Source organism: Montipora foliosa, unplaced genomic scaffold (genome assembly GCF_036669935.1).
Source record: "Montipora foliosa isolate CH-2021 unplaced genomic scaffold, ASM3666993v2 scaffold_436, whole genome shotgun sequence".
Taxonomy (NCBI): Eukaryota; Metazoa; Cnidaria; class Anthozoa; order Scleractinia; family Acroporidae; genus Montipora; species Montipora foliosa.
The window spans coordinates 17,501-30,000 of NW_027179741.1; the positions used below are offsets into that span (position 1 = coordinate 17,501).

The following is a 12,500-nucleotide window of genomic DNA, read 5'->3' on the forward strand; positions in this document are numbered from 1 at the left end:
CCCTATCTCAAAAGAATTTGAAAGCGATCATACAAACGCAGTGCTATCGCTCGAAATACACCAAGATGAAGGAGAAAAATTAGACGAGATTTTAACTAAATTCTGGGAGATAAGCTCTGTTCCCAAAACCAATAAAAATAACGGTAACGCCGTCCACGCAAAGCTTCACAAATCTATACAATTTAACAAGGACTCTGGCAGGTATACAAAAACGCTCACATGGCGGGACACTGCAGAGGATCTACCGTCCAACTTTGCACTCTCAAAGAAGAGATTGGTTAACCTTCAATGCAGTCTAAACAAACGAGATCCAGAACTAATCAGCAAATATGATGAGCAACTGCAAAGCCAAGTGAAACAAGGATTTATCGAAGTCGTAAACGACCCATCAATACACTCAGGAAAATTGCACTATATACCACATTTCCCCGTATTCAAGGCAGATAGCTCGACCACAAAAATGCGTATAGTCTATGATGCGTCCGCGAAGAAGTCACCCACAGCATTAAGTCTCAATGATTGCCTATATACAGGCCCCAATCTAATGCAGGAACTACTTTCTGAATTAACCAGATAGCTTTCGCTGCAGACATAGAAAAAGCTTTCTTGCAAATTGAACTAAACGAAGAAGACAGAGATGCTACAAGGTTTCTGTGGCTCAAGGATTTAGCCCTACCAGTTAATCACTCAGACAATATAATAACATACAGGTTCCGCGTGGTATTATTCGGTGCAGCACCAATGCCATTCCTTTTAAATGCAACCATTCAGTACCACGTAAACAGAAAGAACGACTGGATATCTAACTAACTCAAAACCTCCATTTATATGGATAACATATTATCGGGAACGAGTACCCCTCAACAGGCGATAGAGTACTACACATCGTCAAGACAATACTTCAAAGAGGCTGGTATGAATCTCAGACAATGGACCAGCAATGACGACCCCATAAACAACATGGCATCCCAAGACGGAGCATGCGCAGAACCCGTTACCAAGGTCTTGGGACTGGTCTGGAATTTTAATGCTGACACATTATCACTATCGCTAGATAAGCTAATTCAAGAAATCCACGCACTACAATCCACAACCAAACGTTCCGTATTAAGTCTATCTTCTAAACTGTTTGATCCACTCGGTTTTGTTGAACCAGTTTCAGAAAAAGGTAAAATAATGATGCAAGAACTATGGAAGATGAAAATACCATGGGATACGGAACTCCCACAAACCTACAGAGAAAAATGGTTAAAATGGCTAAGTGAAATCAAAGAACTCACTTCCCTACCAATTCCTAACTAACAATAACGAAAAGGCACAGGTCCACATCTTCTGCGATAGCAGTCAGCTAGCATACAGAGCGGTAGCTTACCTCAGAGGAACAACAACCAACACCTGTAGCTTTGTCATGTCAAAAAGCAAGGTAGCCCTTCTCAAACAACACACTCTGCTAAGACTAGAATTGCTTGCTGCCTTACTGGGAGCTGAACTATGGGAATTTCTATCACAGACCTTACAACCCAGGCTGATAATAACAGAATACTACATGTGGAGTGATTCTCAAATCCTATTAGCATGGTTAAAATCCTCCAAACCCCTTCAACAACAATTTATTCGGACTCAAGTCCCGAAGATTAAAGACAAGACCAGTAGTTACCATGGGGAATATTGCCCTACAGCTTCTAATCCAGCGGACCTATTGACCAGAGGAATGGACAGTCGAACATTTCTCTCTAAAACGACAAGTTGGTTTAAGGGTCCTTCATGGTTACCAAAGAAAAAACGGAGTGACCAGAGTTACAACGCACAAAGATACAAGACCAAGAACACGAAGAAACCGAAAGTGCGCAAACAATTTCCTATCTCGCAACAACAGCCAAGAGTTCAAATCTCCTAAATGTAATCAACACTTTGCATACTTTTGCTTAATATGGTACACTAACTAAAGCAATACGAGTTACAGCTACTGTCATGAAGTTCATCAGCCGACTAAGAAAGGGACCTGAACTCGAAACTCAGATTACAAGCTCAGACATGAAAAAAGCCCTAGCTGCATTGATACGAGCTGTTCAACAATCCGCGTATAGCGGGATTATAACCCAACTTCAGGCAAACAGAATGACAAGCCTTCTACCTTTAGTCGGTCAGCTTGGTCTCTACATAGATGAACAAAAATTGTTACGTTGTCGCGGTCGACTGAAAAACGCGCCACTACAAGACAATACCAAATACCCGATACTCATACCGAAAGACACATACTTAGCTGAACTCATCATAAGAGCAACCCACTTGGTGCTCATGCATGCTGGAGTCTGTGAATCGAGACAAATTTCATGCTCTTTGTTGAGTGATGCTTAGTCAACTCTTCCTTTTCATCTGAATGTATCTCTAGTGGATATAACTTTTCAATTGGTCTTGACAATTCTCTGCCATTGCTCACACGCAATGACACTGCTCTTATCAGATCATCTTTTGCACGATGTATTTTTATGATGGAACCAAGCCTCCACTGATTGTGTGACGCGTCATCATGTATCAAAACCATGTCTCCAACTTTGATTTTTTGGTTATAACTCGCTCTCCTCGTCCAATGATGTTCACGAAGGCTAGTAAGGTATTTGTTTCTCCACTGCCTCCAGAACATCTGCATAAGCCGTTCATGATATCTGAATTTCTTTGTAAATTCATTTGGCGTCAAATCGTTTGGCAAGTATTCAGGATCTTCCTCTGTTGATGCTGGGCAGGGAAGTGCCGACAATCTGTGACCACATAAAACATGTACCGTACCATGTGACTTTGTGAGTGTGAGTGTGCATCGCACAGCACGCGAAATGTTTTGGGTATATTGTCAAAAATAAAGTTACTCTTTGGTCCGCTATTTATTCAACTTGTGTGGTATATACTAAAACAATTATTGACAAAATAACATGTATTATTGTCTAACTGCACTTCGTAGCGTACAAATAACGCCCAAAACGAGTACAAATATCACGCGCCATTTGTACTCCAAAGGGCCGGTTAAACAGGTTTTCTCACAACGTGCAAGTGACAAATTGGATTGAAGTTACGAAAAAAATGGTGGACAATTTAAATTATTTTTCTGACGACAAAGAGTTGGAATGGCTGGCGAATATTTATCCAAGTTTATTATATAAATCAAACGAAGAAAAGCAGTTAAACGATAATCAGTTAGCTGGATTTCCTCTGCAAATTCTGTTCCACTTTGCATACTTTTGTCACGCATCCCCTGTAAATTCCGCGAAATTCACCTGCACGGACATAACAATTAGGTGTGTTGGATAATAAATCTCTTATGAGATGTTTTGTTGTGTAGTATCGCTGAGAATTTTTACTCGATGTTTGTATTTTGATGAGCCCTACAGGCTTGTCAAAATCCAGCACAGTGATCCTACACTCGGCGATACTACACAACAAAATGTCTAATAAGGTATATTTACCCGCGTACAATGTACGTACCTCCTAAAGTATTCCACATTGCCTGCCTGTATTTTTTCTCATAACTTTTTGTGGCAAAAAACCTGGGTACCAGTCCACATGATTGCTGGAGTGTTAATTTGTACCAGTGTTTTGACATGCCAGACCAAGAACTGCAGAAGAAAAGACAACTACCTCACATATATGGCCTTTGAGATAAATAAAACAGTGAATTACTGTGTTGTATTCTTTGTCACAAAGGAAGAATAATATTTTTTGCATGTCAGCTGACCACTATCTTTGTCGGGTTGGTACAGTTATAAATGTACTGACTGGTACATAGTCTTAAAAACTCATACAGTGACACAAACAAACTTTGTTATTCACATGCAATAATAACACTGAGGCATGTCTAAGAAAATAATACGCTTTTGGGAGACTTTCACACAATTTCTGTGGTGGTCAATGTTGTTTAGCATTGAGCTAATTTAACAAAGAACATTCCCATCATTTTGATTTTTATTTAAATTAGCAAATTAACTTGATGAAGAAATGAATTTTCTTAAGTATACTAAAATTATTATTTTTATATAGAAAAGCCAAAAAGTCATTTTTGCACATTTTGCAGGTGTGTGGCCTCAAAGCACCCAGCCCTTTGCTAAAACTACTTTTAGCAAACTAGCTTTGATATTGTAAATGGTATTGCCATAGATGCAATGCACTGTATGTTTCTCGGTGTAGTGAAGCAGTTAGTTGGCTTGTGGTTCCATTCAAATCATAGTGGGGGGAAATGGTACTGTGGAAAGTGGACAAACGGCTGCTGGAGATCAAACCCACTAGTGTCATCACTAGAATTCCCAGAAGCATCCAACATCATGTGAAATTTTGGAAAGATATTGGAAAATACATCATTTCAAAATACTATTTTGCAAGGCTAATAACTTTTAAATGCTGTAGAAATGTATTTTACAGTGCTACGCACCTTTCCGTTGCCACTCGAGAACGTTTTTGACATATTTTTGACAACTTTTTGCTAAATTCAAAGCAAGCCAGCCAATCAACATGAAAATGTCCAAGGTCGGAGCTAGATGTCAAATTATAAGTCCATTCACTCCCTTGAGAATTTACTGGTCTCACGATGTGGGAATGAAAATGGACTTCCAGGCAACTTTTCTCCTGGAAAACGTATCATACGATGGCCTTGCAAGTAGCATAAGAAAGAATTGTTCTTCTTTGGCTCACCTGGATGCAGATAAGATTAGGCTTCACCACCGTGAGGAGATTGGCAACATGGTAAATGTTTGTGAAGCAGATCCTTTTGCGTTCTCGGAAATGCTTCGCACAGCAAAACTAGTGAAAGATGGCAACTACAAGAAAATATTTATTCAAGCTAACGAAATTGACTCTCTGTGCCTGCGCAAAATGAAGCGAGTGGATTTTGGCTTGGAAAATCCAAGTACCAGCGACAATCTCAGTTGTTTAGAACCCAAACAACTGTAATTTCATGCACAACCTTTCCGTCAGCAAGTTTCACTGAAGACGTGCGAGCGAGTCCCACATCAGCTAAAAATAACCAGCAAGGATGTAGCCCTTTAGATTCAAAACAACAGGAAATGAAACAGTGTTGCTGTTTTGCAAGTGCAGATAGTTACTGCAAAGGAAACACTGCAAAAGCTTAATCAGCTAGAGAACGAGTATGTGACACTCTCAAGTCTTTGAGAACGCGTGTGCAATAATTGTCATGCAACTGGCCATACGAAGACAACATGCCACAGTCCTCCTTGTTCAAATAAAGATAAACACGCTGTGCACAAAATGAACGTCAACGAGCCTCAGCGAGAGATTAAATCACTAAAGTCAAGCAGCAGAGGAAGAGGAAAACATCAATGGTACTGGGAAACGAATGCAACTGGATCGTGCTTTTCTAATTTACAGAGAGCCTTGAACAATAAGGTTCCAGACTGGCCTGAGAGCCAGGACTGGAAACTTCCACTAATCATTGATCAGTTTCAGAACTCTCAATTTAAGGCAATGGTGCCGAAATTCTTGTGATTTATTTTGTCAACTTTATAAACCATTGATTTTGGCATGTTTATTGTCATAAAAAATAATTCGTTTACCTTGGGTTACTTAGATGGTCAAGAAATCAACAAAAGTGTGTGATCAAGAAAACTTAGTGCCTGAAGACAATATCTGTAACTTTGTAACTGTAACAAAAGCATGATCACCCCGCAATCAAGAAAAAGAAAAAGCCCAAAACGTTGGATGCTCTTCCGAAGTTTCCACATGAATCCCCTCCCAAAAGGAGTCAGCATGTGACAAATTACTCAGCGAGATAAAAGTAAACATTTGCAAGACACTGGATCATTTTAAGTGACTTTGGTTTAAGTTCTTATCCCGGATTCTGGATTCCGGGCTGGGTACGACTCCCATGCTTATTCAGGACCTCCGGAAGCAATTCGTGTGAAGGGTGGGTATGACTATCGTAAAACTCCATATAAGCCAAACTTAACACTGATTTATTCTTACAGCGGTACTCGTCTGCTGGTTTGTTGTTCCTTCAGGCCAAGACTATTGGTTTATGGGCGGTGCGTCTCACGCCGCACATTAATGATTGATTGATTGATCAGTTTATTTGCCCCTCTTGCAGCTACAGCTGAATTACAAGGGCACCAGGAACTATATTATTGATATTTATAAGTACAAAAATTGTTCATCCGTCCAGTCCAGGCAACTACTTTAACACTGCTATTTACAACAGAGCCGGAGCGAAGAGAATACCCATGGTGGGTTTCAGGAGGAATGGGTATTATGTTTGAAAGAAAACCTTTATCGGAAATTCTGCATTAACTTTTGGCATGATTTTTCCCGCCTTTGCCTGAAGGGCTAAGGGCTACATCATATGGCAGCCCAGGGAAAATAATGTTAAATGCCCTCTTTTGTATCAATTCTAGAGTTTTGCTCAGATAAACCGGAAGGTCTGCCCAGACGGGTGCTGCATATTCAATAACTGATCTAACCAGGCTACAGTATACTTGAACCAAATCCTGGCAGGCCACACCACATTTCCTTAACACTCTCAATGCGTATAAACGCCTATTGGCTTTTGCAAGGACATATTTAAAGTGCTTATTCCAGGAAAGATCAGTAGAAATAAATACACCTAACAACTTATAGTGACCAACCCTCTCAATTATACGGCCAGATAAACACGGGAGTTGCCAGGAAGGGCTGATATTGCAGGAAACTAAATATGGCCTCTTTACATTTCTTTGCATTTAGGTGCATACCGTGGTCTGATGTGTACTGTGCTATTTTGTTCTAGATGCAGGGCATGTAGCTAGGAGAACACCTTGGGGTGCACTCCAAAACAGAAAGGTCATCTACATATTTCACCTGTGTATACCAACCTGCTACCAATTTGTTAACTAACACAGCAAACAATATTGGTGCAAGTTTGGTCCCTTGGGGGATGCCATCATTAGGGAAAACAAAGGGGGAAATAGCGTCACCAATTTTTACCCGTTGTGACCTGCGCGAGAGGAAATCCGCGAGCCACCTTATAATGGCATCATGAACCCCAAGAGACCTAAGCTCTAACATAAGTACCGTGTGATCCACAAGATCAAACCCTTTGCTAAAGTCAGCTAGAAAAAGACGAACATAGCAAGCACCCTTATCTGAATTCTCTAGAATACAATGAACTAAATAAACTAGAGTGTGTGTCGTAGATTTGCCGTAGACGGCAAACTCTTTGTTATCGAGTTGGTCCACCACCTGCTTATATAGTAAGTTGAGTGTGAAACCCTCCATAATTTTAGCCAACTGAGAGGTAAGAGTTATCGGCCGCAGGTCTTCTTCGACTGTTTTAGCAGGCCTAGTCTTGGGAATGGGAAGAACCAGAGATGACTTGAATTGACTGGGGACCACGCCTTGTACAAATCAGTAATACCAGGCGCCAACTCAAGGGCAAACAGTTTCAGCACCCTACTAGGGATACAATCAGGACAACTGGATTTTCTTGTTTTTATCTCGCGCAATGCCTTGAATGCTGTTCTTGCATCAACTAGAAATTCTCCCGGGACCTCCAAGGCAGTGTCAACGAGCGTCTGCAGGGACATAAAGTGTGACATTAGGTCATACAACCAAACTTTACCGGAAAATCACTAGATGTCACGTGAACTCGTGTATTAAACATTGTGGTTTAAGGAATATGGTTTCCTATGGTACAGATATTCAGTTTGTGATATTATGAGGTCACCAGGAAAAGGTTGAGCCAATTTGGCCATTTGAAGAGATTGTCATCACTGTTAAAGTGAACTGACCATGGGACATGACCGCACTGAGTAGTAATCGGATGTACACCAACTGTTGGCTGACACTATTTATGTGATTTGTGATAAAATTAGAGGTTCTAAACAACAACTAAATCATAAGCAGGTAGGAAGTATTGTCAAAATTTCGATTCTTGCCGTAAAAAAGTTAAAACAAGAATTCTAACAGGCTTGTTTTTCATACTCAATGAATTTGCAAATAAGGACGTTTGATGTCAGAAGGTCAAAAACACATGAAATTGATTAACTGTCAGGCAGCGCATATACATTTGCCCAAAGAAATTTTTATGTCACTTGAAAGCTTATCACTTAGAGAGTTAACGATGCAAATATTGTTAAATTTGGAGCTTTATCGCATGTAGAAAAATGATGTGGTTTCAGGGTTACCTTCAGTCAAGTACAACCAGGCGTCTTGGAGTTAAAATTATTCCGGATGCAAGCCATGATTCATATTTTGAAAAAACCACGTAAACCGGATGTTAGAGCTGATACGAATTGGTTTTTGTAGCGAAATTTGACGGCAAAGGAAGAGTTAATTTTTGCGGGAAAAATGGCGATTTCGACACGAACTCTTAAATTTGCATTTTTTCCCAAAAAATACACATGACTAAAAAAACTATACAGTGCATTTAGAGACATAATAGGCTACATCTTGACAACATTTGAGCAAAATCCATTTTCGAGCTGTGGCCACCTTTTCTTTGATTTTTGCAGACATTCCTTCAGTAACTCTTACCTACTGAAGACATGGTTATTATAAGTTTATGTTGTAGCTGTTTTCATTAACTTATTTCTCACATCACTCTTTTACTGTCCCAACTGCACGTGTTGGTGCCCAAAATATTGTTTGAGTTTACGAAATCTTTTCCGAATTTTCGCAGCAGAGAGCACAGGTAGTAGGTTCTGAAAGCATGTCACTGGCTATTGTAATTAACATTTGTGCTGTCCGTTCGTGCAATGTGAGGTAATCACTGATACAAATAAATGTACATGATGTAGGCAATATTGGCGATGTGATGGCTGCGTGTTTGTTTACTTTATCTGCGTCGCTGCATGCCTTGTTCAGTATACAAATATAACATGAAAGTTTAATACTAGTACGAATACAAATACGACTTTATTTAAGTGACTGACACTTAGCTATAAAGCTACTTTACAGGTCTAGTCACAGCATAAATAAGAAATAAATTAAAATACAATATTAAAATACAGATCAGTATTAAGATCACAAAATCTAAAATGACATATATAATATATAATGATTTTTCCATAAGGTCGCAATAGTAGCAAGTATGATAAATACTGTAGGAAACAGACAACTTTTTTAAAAGACATGTTTCGGCATGCTTATGCCATCATCAGTTTAATGAGTTCCTAAGTGTGAACAGTTATAAAGTCTACGGGTAGATGAAAAAATTATTACAACATGACGTAATACAAAAGTGGGTACTATTTACAAGGTGTAAACTAAAACGTGAGAAAAGTGTTGTAATGCTGCAAACTAACCTGTGATTGTGACAAGTTAACTGAACCTGTTATGAACTCTCTGAATTCTGTTGATTGGTACCTTCTACAAAAATCTTTCAAGAAAAATGTCGACAAGAACATCTCTAAAGTTATTTCAACTCATCGGAAGCAACTTAAAAGCCTATCTCCTCCTACCATCCTTCAAGCAACGATCTAAAGAAACACCGTATCCTACGAACTCTTAGGAACAATTCCAATATTATAATTCTCAAGCCTGATAAAGGCAATGCAGTAGTTATTTTAGATCGCAACATTTATTTAGATTCCTGTTTTGATATACTCAATGACAAATCTAAATTCAAAGTATTAGACAAAGATCCCACTTTATTAAGAGAGGGCAGACTTGAACGTTTCATTAGTCTACTTAAGAAAAATCATTCTATTGATAATGATACCTATAGTAAGATTTTTCCCAAGGGCTCACAACCAGGAAAATTTTATGGCCTTCCTAAATTACATAAGAAACGTGAAAATCACAATCAACCACCTCTTAGACCTATTGTTCTATTGGAGCTTATTACATCAATTCATGGCACCCTAACATCAAATTCCCTTTTAAGAAAGAGAATGATGGTAAACTCTCCTTTCTTGACATACTTGTTGACAATTCTTCGCGTGATTGTGTTTTTTCAGTTTTTCATAAAAAAACTTACACTGGTCTCTTAACTAATTTCTTTAGTTTTAGTCCATCATGCTATAAAATCGGCCTTATCCGAACTCTTGTTGACCGAATCTATAAAATCAACAACACCTCCTCCGGCCTTCAAAACGATCTTAATAACATTTCTGACACCTTGAAACGTAATTCATTTCCCTTGCACATTATTGACAGAACTTTCAAGTGGTATCTTGACCAGTCTTTTTCTCAAAAAAGCCGGAACACTAATGATGACAATAATACACGTTATTTTAAATTCCCTTTGTCGGCCATTATTTCAAAATAGTGAAACTTAAACTCCGACAACTTACTAAGCGCTTTTGCAAATCTGACCTAACTATCAAATAAGTTTTCACTTCATTCAAAATTAAAAACATGGTTAGTCTTAAAGATCGTACTCCTGTTGCTCTAAAATCCATGTTAGTTTGTCAATTTTCTTGTGCGGGTTGTAATTCCCATTATATTGATGAAACTAGTCGCCACTTTTCTACCGGGATAAAGGAACACACGGAAAGCGATTAAAACTCGCATATTTTTAAACATTTCAACACATCTCCTTTATGTAAGAACAAATACTCCCCTTCGTGCTTTAGTATTCTGGATTCTGACAGCAACTCAATTGATTTCAAACTCAAAGAAGCTTTTTATATAAATAAGGTCAAACCGGAACTTAACAAACAATTGCAGCATTACATTGCATTACTCAATTGATTTAAAACTCAAGGAAGCTTTTTATATAAATAAGATCAAACCGGAACCGGAACTTAACAAACAATTGCAGCATTACACTTGTCTCACGTTTTAGTTTACACCTTGATGTTTGGTGTCACACTGTAAATAGTACCCACCCGCTTTTGTATTACGTCATGTTTTAATAATTTTTTTGATCTACCGGTAGACTTTATAACTGTTCACACTTAGGAACTCATTAAACTGATAATGGCATAAGCATACCGAAACATGTCTTTTAAAAAAGTTGTCTGTTTCCTACAGTATTTATCATACTTGCTACTATTGCGACCATATGGAAAAATCATTATATATCATATATGTAATTTTAGATCTTAATACTGATCTGTATTTTAATATTGTATTTTAATTTATTTCTGATTTATGTTGTGACTAGACCTGTAAAGTAGCTTTATAGCTAAGTGTCAGTCACTTTAATAAAGTCGTATTTGTATTCGTACTAGTATTAAACTTTCATGTTATATTTGTATACTGAACAAGGCATGCAGCGACGCAGATATAGTAAACAAACACGCGGCCATCACATCGCCAATATTGCCTACATCATGTACATTTATTTGTATCAGTGATTACCTCACATTGCACGAACGGACAGCACAAATGTTACTTACATTAGCCAGCGACATGCTTTCAGAACCTACTGCCTGTGCTCTCTGCTGCGAAAATTCGGAAAAGATTTCGTAAACACAAACAATATTTTGGGCACCAAAGCATGCCGAAACATGTCTTTTAAAAACGTTGTCTGTTTCCTACAGTATATAATGATTTACAAGAAAAAAAATCTTAACAACTTATTAATATTGAGAGAAAAGATATATTTCATCCTAATCAGTTCTAGGAGCAGCGGCTAGTCAGGTCTATCTTTAAAACACTTTTCTTAAACAATTTATAGTTACTTATTATCCTGTGTTGATTTGGCAATGCCTTCCATAGCTTGGCCCCCTGATATCTTTCAGCAATGTCAAAATTGCGTCTCCTCGTAGATTATAACGACTTTCTCTTAATTTTAGTAAATGTCAAACCGAGGTCGATACTTTCTGATTATTAACTATTCTTTAAACTGTAGTCAGTATCGTAGCGAGTCTGTGGTTTAACAATCCTTGCTGACCACACTTTTTTAGCAACATTTCATATGAAGAATTATTGTCTCGGTAAACAAAGCGCAGTGCTCTCTCGTTAATTTTCTCTAATTTATCTGACGCCGATTCCTGCAAAAATGCCATGTTTCGGCACAATAATTAAAGTGCAGGACAATAAATACCCGATAGTGGTTCATGCGTGTATCAAACGCCAGTATCTTCTTCATTCTCTTTAGAACTGCTACCTGCTGACTAACTTTACGGCATATCTTTGCCACATGTGCATCAAATTTTAATTTACTATCAATCGTAACACCCAGTAAGTCCATATCATCTTCCAGAGGAATAACAGAGTTCTCACAAACAAACTTTGGATCAGAGTGTGAATTGCCAAAGACAATAGCTTTATATTTACTGGGGTTCCTTTCCATTCCATTCTTATCAAACCAGTTGTCTACCCTTTGAAGATCAGAATTGATAGCCTGCTCGACTTCCACGGTATCATTTCCCGCATATAAAATTTGCATATGTAGATAAGGTAGTATTTTCAGTAACTTGATGCAAATCATTCATAAATATATTAAACAACAGAGGGCCAGGAATGGACCCCTGGGGAATTCCTTTCACAATTGTATCCCATGATGAACACACACACTCCCCACCAAGTTTAACTTGTTGTTTATGCTCCGACAATTAATCGTATTTCTGTGAAAATAC

General features: G+C 38.3%; 1 protein-coding gene across 1 annotated transcript in view; it reads left to right on the top strand.

Annotated features, from left to right (window-relative positions):
• The window catches only part of LOC137988945 (uncharacterized), a 1,782-nt gene extending 1,205 nt beyond the window's left edge, over window positions 1–577 (top strand). Inside the window, exon 1 of the mRNA XM_068834879.1 lies at window positions 1–577. This exon is cut by the window's left edge and continues 1,205 nt beyond it. Within this exon, the coding sequence (XP_068690980.1) occupies window positions 1–577 (577 nt within the window).
• The last annotated feature ends 11,923 nt before the right edge of the window (window positions 578–12,500 follow it).